The following is a 12,075-nucleotide window of genomic DNA, read 5'->3' on the forward strand; positions in this document are numbered from 1 at the left end:
AAACATTGAATCACCAGCCAAGACAACACTGGCCTATAGTAGTTTCAAAATAAATATTTAGTAAAAAAAAAAAAGTATCATTTATTTATATTTGAAGGTGTCATTTGTTAGTCCTTGTCCTCTAAGCCTGTAAATCCATCTGTTCAGGAAGTCCACAACAAGTTCAAAACCTGCCTGAGCTACAGTGTGAGTTCAGAGTCAACCTGGGTAAATTAGCATGAGTGTCTCAAAATAAAAAGAAGGCTGGGGATATAGTTGAATAATAGAGCACTTTGCTGACTTTTGTGAAGCTCTAGGTCCAATCCTCAGTCTCATTACTCTAACCCTCTTGAATACCTCAGTCTACCCTACCTTCAGTCCCTGAGTTCAAGGCTAAACTGGTCTGCAGAGTCAATTCCAGAACAGCTAGAACTACACAGAGAAACCATGTCTCAAAATAACAGCAACAACAAGAACAACCAGACCTAAATCCATCATTGTCTATATGTATACAGAATCCTTTTCACTTAAAGTTTTACCTAATCTAACTAATGTTCAGTAAACTATAGCCTATAAGTTACTCTGCTCCAGTTCTATCATTAAGTAAGATAAGATCCCCCCCAAAATGCTATTTTTATAGGCTAGGGAACACCAACTCATAGTAATATCACATGTCAGATTAATATTTTTTAAATATTTATTATATATAAGTACACTGTCACTGTCTTCAGACACACCAGAAGAGGGCATCAGATCCCATTACAGATGGTTGTGAGCCACCATGTGGTTGCTGGGAATTGAACTCAGGACCTCTGGAAGAGCAGTCAGCGCTCTTAATCACTGAGCCCATGATTAATCTTAATCTCCAGCCCCCATAACTAATATTTTACATTTATAGTTTGGGCGTGTGGAGTTAAGAGAACAACTTAGGGAGTTGGTTCTCTTCCATCTTCCGCGGGATCCAGAGATTCAGCTCAAGTTCCCAGGCTTTGGGGACAAGAACCTTTGACTACTGAGCCACTCGGGCGCCCTGTATTGATGTTTATTTTCTCTTCAACCACAGTGTCCTGAACTCAGGTTTACAAATTGTCGTGTGGGGGGGGGGGGAGGGAGGGGGAGAGAGAGAGAGAGAGATCCTACTCAAACTGGACATGGAATAGTATAGCAAGGCCGTGCTTGCATTCTTCTTAAAGTTGTTGGGGCTTAGTGAGAAGACTTTAATCTCACCTGTGTTTCTCCCTTTGTATCTAGGTAATAAAAGGAAATCCTGAGGCAGAAATAAAAATTTTTGGTAATAAAGCCATGCAAACAAAAGCAAAAACAGTGATAGATAATGTTGTTAAAAAACAACAAAATTACATTCCAGGACACAGAGTTGGTAAGTAATTTTTGCACATTTAAGTGCTTTAGTTTGTTGTTGCTGTTGTTGCTGTTGTTGTCATGAGACAGATTTTCACTGTATAGCCTTGGCTGGTCTGGGGCTCACTACGTAGACCAAGCTGGCTTGAACTCCTAAGTATCTGCCTGCTTCTGCCTCCCAAGTGCTGGGATTAATGGCATGTATTATCATTCCCAGCCTGCTTTAGAAAGGTAAAGATAGTTCTCATGCTTTACCTTCTTTCTCCTGTTCTCTCCCCATCCCCTTTTCCCCTTTCTCCATGTGCTAATGGCCGGCCTATACTTCTCTACTCTCTGTTTCTCTGCCTCTCTCTGCCTCTATTACCCTCTCAACTCCCCTCCCCATGTCCTGAATAAACTCTATTCTATACTTTACAGAAGAAAGACAGAGATGTAAAGATACTTTCTGTCAGTGTTTTTATTAGTTTTGCTTTGGTCGGTGATAGAGAAGCTCCAGTGTAGCTCATAGTCCTCTGGCCCCTCAGCCTGACGAGAACTGGGAATACAAGTGTGCTTCGGCCACCTGATTTCCCAGTGCTTTATGAATACCATGTTTGATTTCTTCCCTCAGACAAAGCTTTGGATTTCCTAGATGTACATATTTTTTTCAGTAAGAGGCCAGATTACTTTCATTTTTCAAAATTACATGTCAGTAAAGGTGCTTGCCATGAAGCATAACAAACTAACATGACTTCTGTTCCCAAAATGCACACAGTGGAAAGAGAAAACTTCATTCCACATGTTGTCCTCTGACACATGTGTCTCCTGGCATATTCAAAGACGTGTGTGAGTGTATAAACACCATACATACTATGTAAATAAGCAAATGAAAAAAATTCATAGTATCTGTAGCTATTTAACTGTTATGGTTAAATCTAGTTTCACTTTTAGCCACAGGTAATTTAAAATGAAAGAATTCTTCAGCGCACACTTTAGTATTAAGGGTAAAGATTGGTCTGTGTGTGTTTATGCCTATGTGTGTGTGTTTATGCCTGCATGTGTGTGTATCTGTGAGTGTGTGTGTGTGTGTGTGTGTGTGTGTGTGTGCGTGTGTGTGCACTCCAGCTGTGTCAGAAGCCAGCAGTAGATCTGAGTGCTGTCCACCTCTGTCTTTTTTTTTTTTTTTTTTTTTTGGTTCTTTTTTTCGGAGCTGGGGACTGAACCCAGGTCCTTGCACTTCCTAGGCAAGCGCTCTACCACTGAGCTAAATCCCCAACACTGTCCACCTCTGTCTTAAGTAGCATCCATACTTCACTGGTTGGGCTACCTAGCTACCCAGCTTACTCTGGAGATAGCCCGTGTCCACCTCCCAGTTCTGTGATTACAGGCAGACCACCCACCCTGTCCTCTTCGAACTGACCTGGGGCTAGGGATCCAGATCTGGTCCTCATATTTGCTTTGTGTTTTACATGTAGAACCATCTCCCTAGACCTTGAAAACTATAGATTTTTATATTTCAAGTATTAATATCCTGTTATGAATAAACATACACAAAAAACTGCATTTGGGATTTTGTGCTTTCAAGACTTACGTCAAAGCTAATTTTGTCAAAATCTTTTACCAGATATTATTGCATTCCAACCTACTGTTGGAACAGATACCAGTACAAGTGAGAGTGTAACGGACGACCAGCCATTGATAGATTGGGATCAAATTCGAGAAGATGCTTTGAAATGGGAGAAGAAAAAGTGGGCAGGTCAGTCCCGTATCCTAACACTTATCTGTGGTGATGCTGCTCCTTTACTCAGTTCATATCCTCTGTAACCCAGCTTCTTAACCTGTGGGTCAAGACCCACATAGGGTCACATAACTGAATTCAGGGTCATGAACATGTGGCAGCAGTGCAAGGTTTCTGAACACTAAGTTGCCAGACATGAGTTCAGATCAAAGGCATACTAGGTCTGAGGCGGTCTGGGTAGTGCTCACTGGTGTGCCAGTGACGCAGGCCGTCACCACAGCCTGGGTTCCGACACAGTGAGCTCTGCATTATCCATTCTGTCATTCCACACACACCTTACCATAGGCTGCCGGAAATACCTCTGTTCAGGTCGGAAGTTGTTATATGCTATGAATTACAGTTTAACCATACATGCAAAATTTTTTGACCTTAACATAAGGTCAAAAACATAATGCTTTAACTACAGAAAAAAAGAGTTGTTTTTTCCCACATTCCTAACCATGTTTACTCTCAAATTAGTATATCTTTGAATTGTATTGTGGTAGAATGTTTGATTCTAAAAATCACTGGCCAGGCATGATAGCACACACCTTTAATCCCAGAACTCTGAAATCTTTGTAAATTTTAGGTTAGCCTGGTCTATATAACAAGTTCCAGGCTAGCCAGGGTGACATAGTGAGACCCTGTCTAAAAATAAATAAATAAAAATGCTATTTGTGTTGCAGGGGAATTTCAGAAAAAAAAAACATTTAAAGAATTTACCTTGGGATTAGGACAGAGTTTCCAACAATTTATGAAATGATTGTTTTGTACTATGCATTTGTGTGAAGTGGCATTCTTAAGTATAGATGATTAGAATATAAAATTTTAATTCTGAAAACAGTGCTCTATACCCTGTAGTGTTTTTTTTTTTTTCTTCTTTTTTTCGGAGCTGGGGACCGAACCCAGGGCCTTGTGCTTGCTAGGCAAGTGCTCCACTGCTGAGCTAAATCCCCAACCCCACCCTGTAGTGTTTTTAAACTAAACTTAATTCTCTATATAAAAATAAGTCAGGCAGTGATGATGGCACACACCTTTAATCCCAGCACACAGGAGGCAAGGCAGAGGCACTTGGGTCTCTGAGTTCAAGGTCAACCTGGTCTACAGAGCAAGTTCCAGGAGAGCCAGGACTATTCAGAGAAACTTTGTCTTGAAAAACAAGCAAACAAAAAAATTAAAGAAATAAAAAATAAGCATATCTATCCCATTACAATACAATTTTACTTTAATAAATTGTAAAATTCTATGTATACCAAAAATTTTTGAAGTAAATCTCTGTTTTATTATCAGTGAATATTTGATAAGTCATACCAGTTTTATATAACAACCATGGTCAGGTAAAAATTTTACCAGTGAAAAGTGGTTCTGAGAGAAAAAGTTTAAGAAGCAGGGGCTCTATAAAGTGTCTATCTACTCAGACTCAAATTGAGCAAACTAGGCTCTGAAATGAGGCAGCAATAAAGCATCACTTAGTGCTTGTTTAGATTAGAGAGATGGCTCACTGCTTAAGAGTACTTACTGTGTAACTGTGAGGACCTGGGTTTAGCTCTTAGTACCCCACCCACATAAAAAGCTAGATGTGGTGCTGTGCGTGCCTACAACTCCAGCATGTGAGCAGGGAGACTGAGCCAGGGGGACTGGCTGCCAGCTTCAGCAAGACATCCTGCCTTAAAAAAATATAGCAGAGGGGATAGAGGGAGATACCTGATTACCCTCTGGCCTCTACTGACTGGAGCCTACTCTCATACACAGATGTGTGTATACATACTCACACATACTTCATATATACACAAAAGGTAATGCACTAACATTAAAGGAATCAAAATGTTGGTAAATATATCATTATGTGGGTCGGAACCTCTGCATGTGTTATGGGGCACTGTGGAAGGAATTAGACTTAGAAGAGGTATAATGAACTTTTACAACCTCAGGGACTGCAAAGAGTCCTAACAGTGCTTGCCACATTAAGAATAAGGACCAAGGTTAGATCTCCAGCACTACTTATAAAGCAAGGTGGATGCTGATCGTCTGTAATCCATAGCTTAGAGAATAGAGACAAATAGATCCTAAGAGCTCATTGACCAGCCTGGTCTAGCCAGTTGGTGAGCTTCAAATTTAATGAGAGGGGACAAGGACCACCATTCTCTGGCTTGCACATGCACATATATATGCATACACACATAAACCACACTCACATACACAGACACACACATGACCGAGACAACCTCATAAAGTTAAATGAGGATCTGTATTTAATGCCTAAAAGTAGTAGTATGGGGGCTGGGAGTTTATGGCTCAGTGGTAGAGTACTTTTCCTGAAGATGAAGGTTCAAGTTTGATTATCAGCATTACAAAAATAAACATTAATGTTATGGGACTGAAGAGATGGCTTCGTGGCTAAGAGTGAATAGTACTGCTCTTGCAGAAAGAGAAATTTGATTCCTAAGACCCATGTCAGTTGTCTCCGAACCACTTGTTATTCCAGCTCCTGCACTCACATACCCACATGCAGACATACACTCATACACATAATAAAACTAACCCGGTATAGTGGCAGGTACCTGCACACAGGAGGCAGAGGCAGATCTCTTTAAGTTTAAAGCCAGCTAGAGCTACATGAGATTTTATCTAAAAAAAAAAAAAAAAAAAAACTAAACAAAAATAAATCTAAAAGTTTAAACTAATTAAACTTTTGAAGAAAAATTAAAATCAATCTAAACTGTTTTAGAATAAATTCATTTGTTGTAATTATTTGGGCTTCTTTAAAAATCATGCTTTCTGGGCTGGAGAGATGGCTCAGTGGTTAAGAGCACTGACCGCTCTTCCAGAGGTCCTGAGTTCAATTCCCAGCAACCACATGGTGGCTCACAACCATCTGTAATGGGATCTCACGCCCTCTTCTGGTGTGTGTGAAGACAGCGACAGTGTACACACATACATGAAATAAATAAATCTTTTTTAAAAATCATACTTTCCGCCGGGTATAGTGGCACACGCCTTTAATTCCACACCCAGGAGGCAGAAGCAGGCGATCTCTGTTAGTTTAAGGCCCACTTGTTCTACATAGTGAGTTCCAGAACAACCAGTTACACAGCGAGTCCCTGCATAGGAAAAACCCTGCTCTCCTGTCCTTTCGTGTTAAAGACTCCTTCCTGAGGGTGGGATGGTTAAGAAAGAGCCTGAGTGTAGTTCCCAACACCCAACACCCTTGTTGGCTGGCTCACAGCTGCCCTGAGACCCAGCTCCAGAGGGTCTGACTGCCTTTTCTGGCCACTAAAGACACCTACACATGTGACATACACTCACACAGATGTGCACACACATGTATAATAAGTAGCAAAATACATAAAAATTTTTCTGGGTGAAATATATAGTTGAAAAAAAAACCAAGAGTTTTATAGACTGGCATAAGCTTCCGTGGCAACATGTAAGAACTATCTAAAACTGTATGCATAGAGAACTGAATATTCTTCTAGTTTGATACCTGCAGTTTTGAATGTTAGTAAATGTACAATATTATTGTTTATCAAAGTTTGGATTGTCTTCTTTGTTCCAGATTTACCTCCAATTAAGAAAAACTTTTATATAGAGTCAGCAACGACGAGCTCAATGTCACAAGTGCAGATAGACAACTGGAGGTGGGTAGTTTGTCACCGCTGTGTTCTTAGGTCTTACTGTTGACACAGTAGGCAAGGGCTTTGAATGATTGCATTGGAACACTACACCCAACTGCCATGTTTGCGCAGCTGAAAATGTGGCTGCATCTTCCATAAAATGTGGCTGCATCATCTTCCATGATGAATTTTAGAGCATTTTTGTTGAATACTATAGTGGAGCATGGTGGCACATGCCTGTAATCCCAGCACTCAGGAGCAGAGGCAGGAGCATCATGAGTTCAAGGTCAGCAAGACTGTCACAAACAACAACAAATGTCCGGTTGTGGTGATGGAAGCTGGTCTGTTTGTGTCTCAGTATTAGACATAGCAACTGAACACTGACTGTGGCTCTTACAGCTGGAGAACAGGACACACTAGGGATGTAAAGTGACCCAACTTCCCTGAGAGTGGCCCATGGGATTGTGTAAGGGATCTGAAGTATCGAAGGGATTGTAGCCACCATAAAACAATGCAGTGCATTATCACATGAGTGTGGGAACAGTGTACAACTACAGCCGTGCTGCTCAGAGTGTAATGAGTTAGTGTGCAGCGTGTAAAGCATTGTACAGAGAGCACAGGACTGCCTCTGCATGATAGTGTACAGCGTGTAAAGCATTGTACAGAGGGCACGTCACTGCCTCTGCACGATAGTGTACAGTGTGTAAAGCATTGGACAGAGGGCACATAACTGCCTCTGCACAATTGTGAAGTATATTTGCTCTAACAAAAGCATACTAAGGCCGGAGTGGATCTCAGTAGGTAGAGTGCTTACCTGCATGTACAAGACTCTGGTTTCGGTCCTCCCAGATTTAAAAAATTGCTGTAAGACTGAGAATATAGTTAAGTTGGTAGAGTGCTTGCCTAGCATGCACAGAACCCTGAGTTTGGTCCCTAGCACCACATGGCCAGGCACAATAGGGCATGATGGTTCATGCCCGTAATCCCAGCCCTCAAAGGCATCCTAGCTACATGGTGATCTCCTGAACAGTCTTGCATACAAGTCCCTGTCTCAAAAACAGAAAGAAAAAAGAGAAGAAAACAACAAAAAAAGAAATTTTGTGTCACATTTAACTATCAGAAAATTCATATTTTTTCTATAGAAAAAATATTTATTTGTATTTTATATGTATGCACAAATGCCTGCATATATGTATGTATACTACATGAGTGCCTATGGGGTTTTATGTACTGCCCTTTGGGTGCTGGGATCCAAACCCAGGTCTTCACAAGTGTAAGTGCTCTTAACCCCTGAGCTATCTGTTTATTCCCAAACTCGTCTATCTTGCCTTTATCACAGACCATTGACAGCATTAAGAAGCAGATTGTTAGGGGAGGTCTTTGCAGAAAAAGATGAGTAAGAGCAAAGTAGAATTATATGCATGCAAATGTCATGGGCACCCACTGCTTTGTAGGCTCATGTAAATCTTTGTTTTACTGTATTTGTGTTTGTGGGTGGAGGGGAGTGGTGTTCCTGCCAGGGTCATGTGTGGAGGTCAGAAAACTTGCCATGTCAGTTCTCTCCCCACTGTGCAGGTCCAGGAATCAAATTCAGGTCATCAGGCTTGCCTCCCAATGTCCTTACCCATTGAGCCATCTCTCCTAACCAAAATTAGTTTTAAAGGGGGCATTGAGACACAGTTCAGTTAGTACAGTGCTTGCCACAGTAGAACATAACTAGTTGGTTTAGTGAGCATTAGGGAGTGAAGACAGTCAGATCACTAGGGATTGATGGCCAGCAAGACTGCCTACCCTCACTTAGCTCCAGGACAATGAGAGACCCTGTCTCAAAAAGCAAGGTAGACATCACCAGAGGAACAATATCTGCAGTTGACCTCTGCCCTTTACACTCCCACATACAGATGTGTACATGCACACACTCACTTTCAAAAGTCCAGGTTGAGGGAGACTGGAGAGATGGTTCAGTTAAAAGCATTGGCTGCTCTTACAGAGGACCTAGGTTCAGTCCTAGCACCGTACAGTCCAGTAGCTCACAACTGTTTATAACTCCAGTTCTAAAGGATCTGATACTCTTTTCTTGCCTCCTTGGAGATTTCATGAACAAGGTGCACTTATATACATGAATGTAAAACACTCAAACATAAAAATAAGTAAATTTTTTTATTAACTTGAGTATTTCTTATTTACATTTCGATTGTTATTCCCTTTCCCGGTTTCCAGGCCAACATCCCCCTAACCTCTCCCCCTACCCTTCTATATGGGTGTTCCCCTCCCCATCCTCCCCACATTACCACCCTCCCCCCAACAATAAATCTTTTTAAAGGCCAAGTTGGGCTGGAGAGTTTAATTTTTAAGAGTTTTAAAGGACCCAGGTTTGATTACCAATACCTGAATGTCAGCTCACAACCATCTGTAACTCAATCCCAGGGGATCCAACTCCCTCTTCTGACCTCTGTGGGTATCAGACAGGCATGTACTGCACTTACACATGCAGACAAATATTTATACCCATAAAATAATAAGATAAAAATGTAAAGTACATAAAATTATAAAGGCCAGGTTGAATTTGACAATTATATATTGTTTTGTGTACACGTACTGTCATGTTTATGAAACAGAAATTGTCAACCACTGATCTCAGAATACATCCCCTATCATTAATTTTCATGACTGTATTTTAATTTCAAATTGATATTGGCACATGTTAGGAGTGCCTATTGTGTTATATAGTTTAGAGAACGATGTCTCCAACACCGAAAAATTAAGGAGTTTTTTAGGGCTGGCAAGATGGCTCAGCAGTTAAAAGCACTTGCCATAAAACCTGAAAACCTGAGTTTGACACCCTGTGATCCACAAGGTGTAAGTTGACCTCTGACCTCTGCATGGGCACTATATACACACATATTAAGTAAATAAATATCATTTGTAAATTGTTTTTTTTTTCCTGAGACTGCCTTCCCAGGCTGGCCTCATTTACTGTGCAGCCAAAAGTGACCTTGAATTTCTTATATCCTCCTGCCTCTGCCTTCCTTATGCTGAGATTATAGGTGTGCATCATCATGCCCAGCGTGTGTGTACTTAGGAGTGAACTCAGGGCTCCATGCATTCTAGGCCAGTACTCCAAGCTAGCTAACCAGCTAACAGTGAACAGTTGAAAAGGTAAAAAACATTTTTAAATACAATAATGTCTTTTTTTTTCAATGAAGCCCATTATTTTTTAATTACACTTATGTATGTATGTGTATGTGCATACATACATGCATGGCATGGGACACATGGAGGCCAAAGTATCACGTACAGGAAATGCTTCTCTCCTACTCTGTGGGCTCAGGAATAGAACAGTAGACTTGCTATCATACACTCAGTGAGCCATCTGGCCAGCTCTGTAATTGCTTTTCCTTTATATGTGTGCTATATTTACATCACTTTTACCTTTCCTCTCGTCCCTCCTACTTCCTCTCAAATTCACGGTCTTTTTCTCTTCATTTTTATTACTATATCGTTGCTACATGAATTATGCAGCCTGCTGGACTCCAGTTGTTAATGGTGTATGTTTTTAGGGCTGACTACTGGTGGTGATAACCAGTCAGCAGACATTAATTGCCTGTAGCTCGTCATTGGGGGTGAGGCCTTGTGAGATTTCCCCCATCAACCTTAGCATGTCAATTGGTGTAACTGTTCAGGCCTTGTTTAGGCAGCCACATATTTGAGATTTCTTGGGTGCAGCTCCCTTCTCATATCTAGAAGACAGTTTCAGCCAATTGTTCTCTAAATTTTGGCCAGGTATGCCTTTCTGTTTTCTGTCTGCTACAAAGCAAAGAATAATTTCTTAAACTCTTCAGTTCTTATCTGATGCATAAGTTTTTTTATGCTTTTGTGAGTGTTTAGCCTGTGTATATATGTGTATACTACATGTATTTAGTGCCCAAGGAAGACAGAATAGGGCATTCCTCTGGAACAAGAGTTACAGACTGTTATGAGCCACCATGTGGGTACTGGGAACTGAACCCCAGTGCATGAGCAACCAGTGTACCTAACTGCTGAACCACCTCTCCAGTCTCTTAGAAACAACCTTAAAAACTGATGCAAATCTTAAAAATCCTAAGTCTGTTGTAAAAATAATGGCTGGGCGTAGTAGTTCATGTCTGTAATCTTAGCACTCTGGAAGTTGAGGTAGGATGATCAGGAGATTCAAGGTCATTGTAAGCTACATGTAGTGTTTGAAGCTAGCCAAGACCACATGAGACTTACAGAAAGACAGACAGATAGACAGACAGACAGACAGAAGATAGAGCAGAAAGATAGATGGCTAGGATAATGCTAAACCTTGGTCACATAACTAGTCTTAGGACCATGTTAGTATAGTTTTGTGTTATGTTGCACATATGGGGTTTCCACTTTCCATATTCCTTCATTCACCCATATAATTGAAGTAGTTTTGCCTTTCCCTCTGCACCTTCACATAAGAGGGAAATAGACTCCTATTTCTCTTTCTCTGTGCTCATTTGTTTGCTTGTTTTGAAATAGTCTGCATATCCCACACTGGCCTCAAATCCTCCTGTCTGCACCCCCAAGTGCTGCATTCCAAGTGCGTGCCACCATGTCGAGCCCTCCATTTTTTAGTCTATTCCACCTTAAAGTTCTAAAGGTCTGGTTTTAATCAGTTGCAGATGAATTTCTAGCTATTACCTGAACTGATTGTAAAAAATATTTTTTCTTTCTTGTGTCAATTGAACAAATCCACTAATGCTTGTATTTTCTATAAAGGAAAGAAAATTTTAATATAACATGTGATGACTTAAAAGATGGTGAGAAACGTCCTATCCCCAACCCTATATGTAAATTTGAAGATGCCTTTCACAGTTACCCAGAAGTTATGGAAAACATTAAAAGAGCAGGCTTTCAAAAACCTACACCAATTCAGGTATGCCTTTGTTAGCTCCAGCGTTTCATTGAACACTTTCCCCCAATTAATGTGTGTTAGAAGTTAAACCACCAGGGAATAGCTGTGTCTTAAAAGCATGTGCCCAGTACCTCCTGCCAGCACTGCCAATGACTAGCAGTGTATTTAAAAACAGCTGAAGGACACCAACAGATGACAAGGAGAGTTATGCCTCTTGTTTCAGTATCTGTCACTCTTTTTCAGTCACAGGCGTGGCCAATAGTTCTGCAAGGAATAGATCTTATTGGAGTAGCACAGACTGGAACAGGGAAGACACTGTCCTATTTAATGCCTGGATTTATTCATCTAGACTCTCAACCACTGTAAGAATTCCTTTGGCTTCATTCTCTTACTAGGGACTTAATAAGTATAGAACCAAAACTGTAATTAAGTTCCTGTCACTTCTTGCATTGTTCAAACCGACC

The 12,075-nt window shown here is 40.8% G+C and overlaps 1 protein-coding gene across 3 annotated transcripts in view; it reads left to right on the forward strand.

Annotated features, from left to right (window-relative positions):
- Positions 1-12,075, forward strand: part of Ddx43 (DEAD-box helicase 43) — a 37,618-nt gene that overhangs the window by 6,008 nt on the left and 19,535 nt on the right. For all 3 annotated transcript variants that reach the window (XM_063266139.1, XM_063266138.1, NM_001427633.1), the window contains exons 3-7: positions 1,231-1,357; positions 2,942-3,073; positions 6,651-6,732; positions 11,476-11,632; positions 11,855-11,973. In XM_063266139.1, coding sequence (XP_063122209.1) covers positions 1,231-1,357; positions 2,942-3,073; positions 6,651-6,732; positions 11,476-11,632; positions 11,855-11,973 — 617 coding nt within the window. The remainder of the gene's footprint in view (positions 1-1,230; positions 1,358-2,941; positions 3,074-6,650; positions 6,733-11,475; positions 11,633-11,854; positions 11,974-12,075) is intronic.

This window comes from Rattus norvegicus, chromosome 8 (genome assembly GCF_036323735.1).
Source record: "Rattus norvegicus strain BN/NHsdMcwi chromosome 8, GRCr8, whole genome shotgun sequence".
In the NCBI taxonomy this organism is placed as follows: Eukaryota; Metazoa; Chordata; class Mammalia; order Rodentia; family Muridae; genus Rattus; species Rattus norvegicus.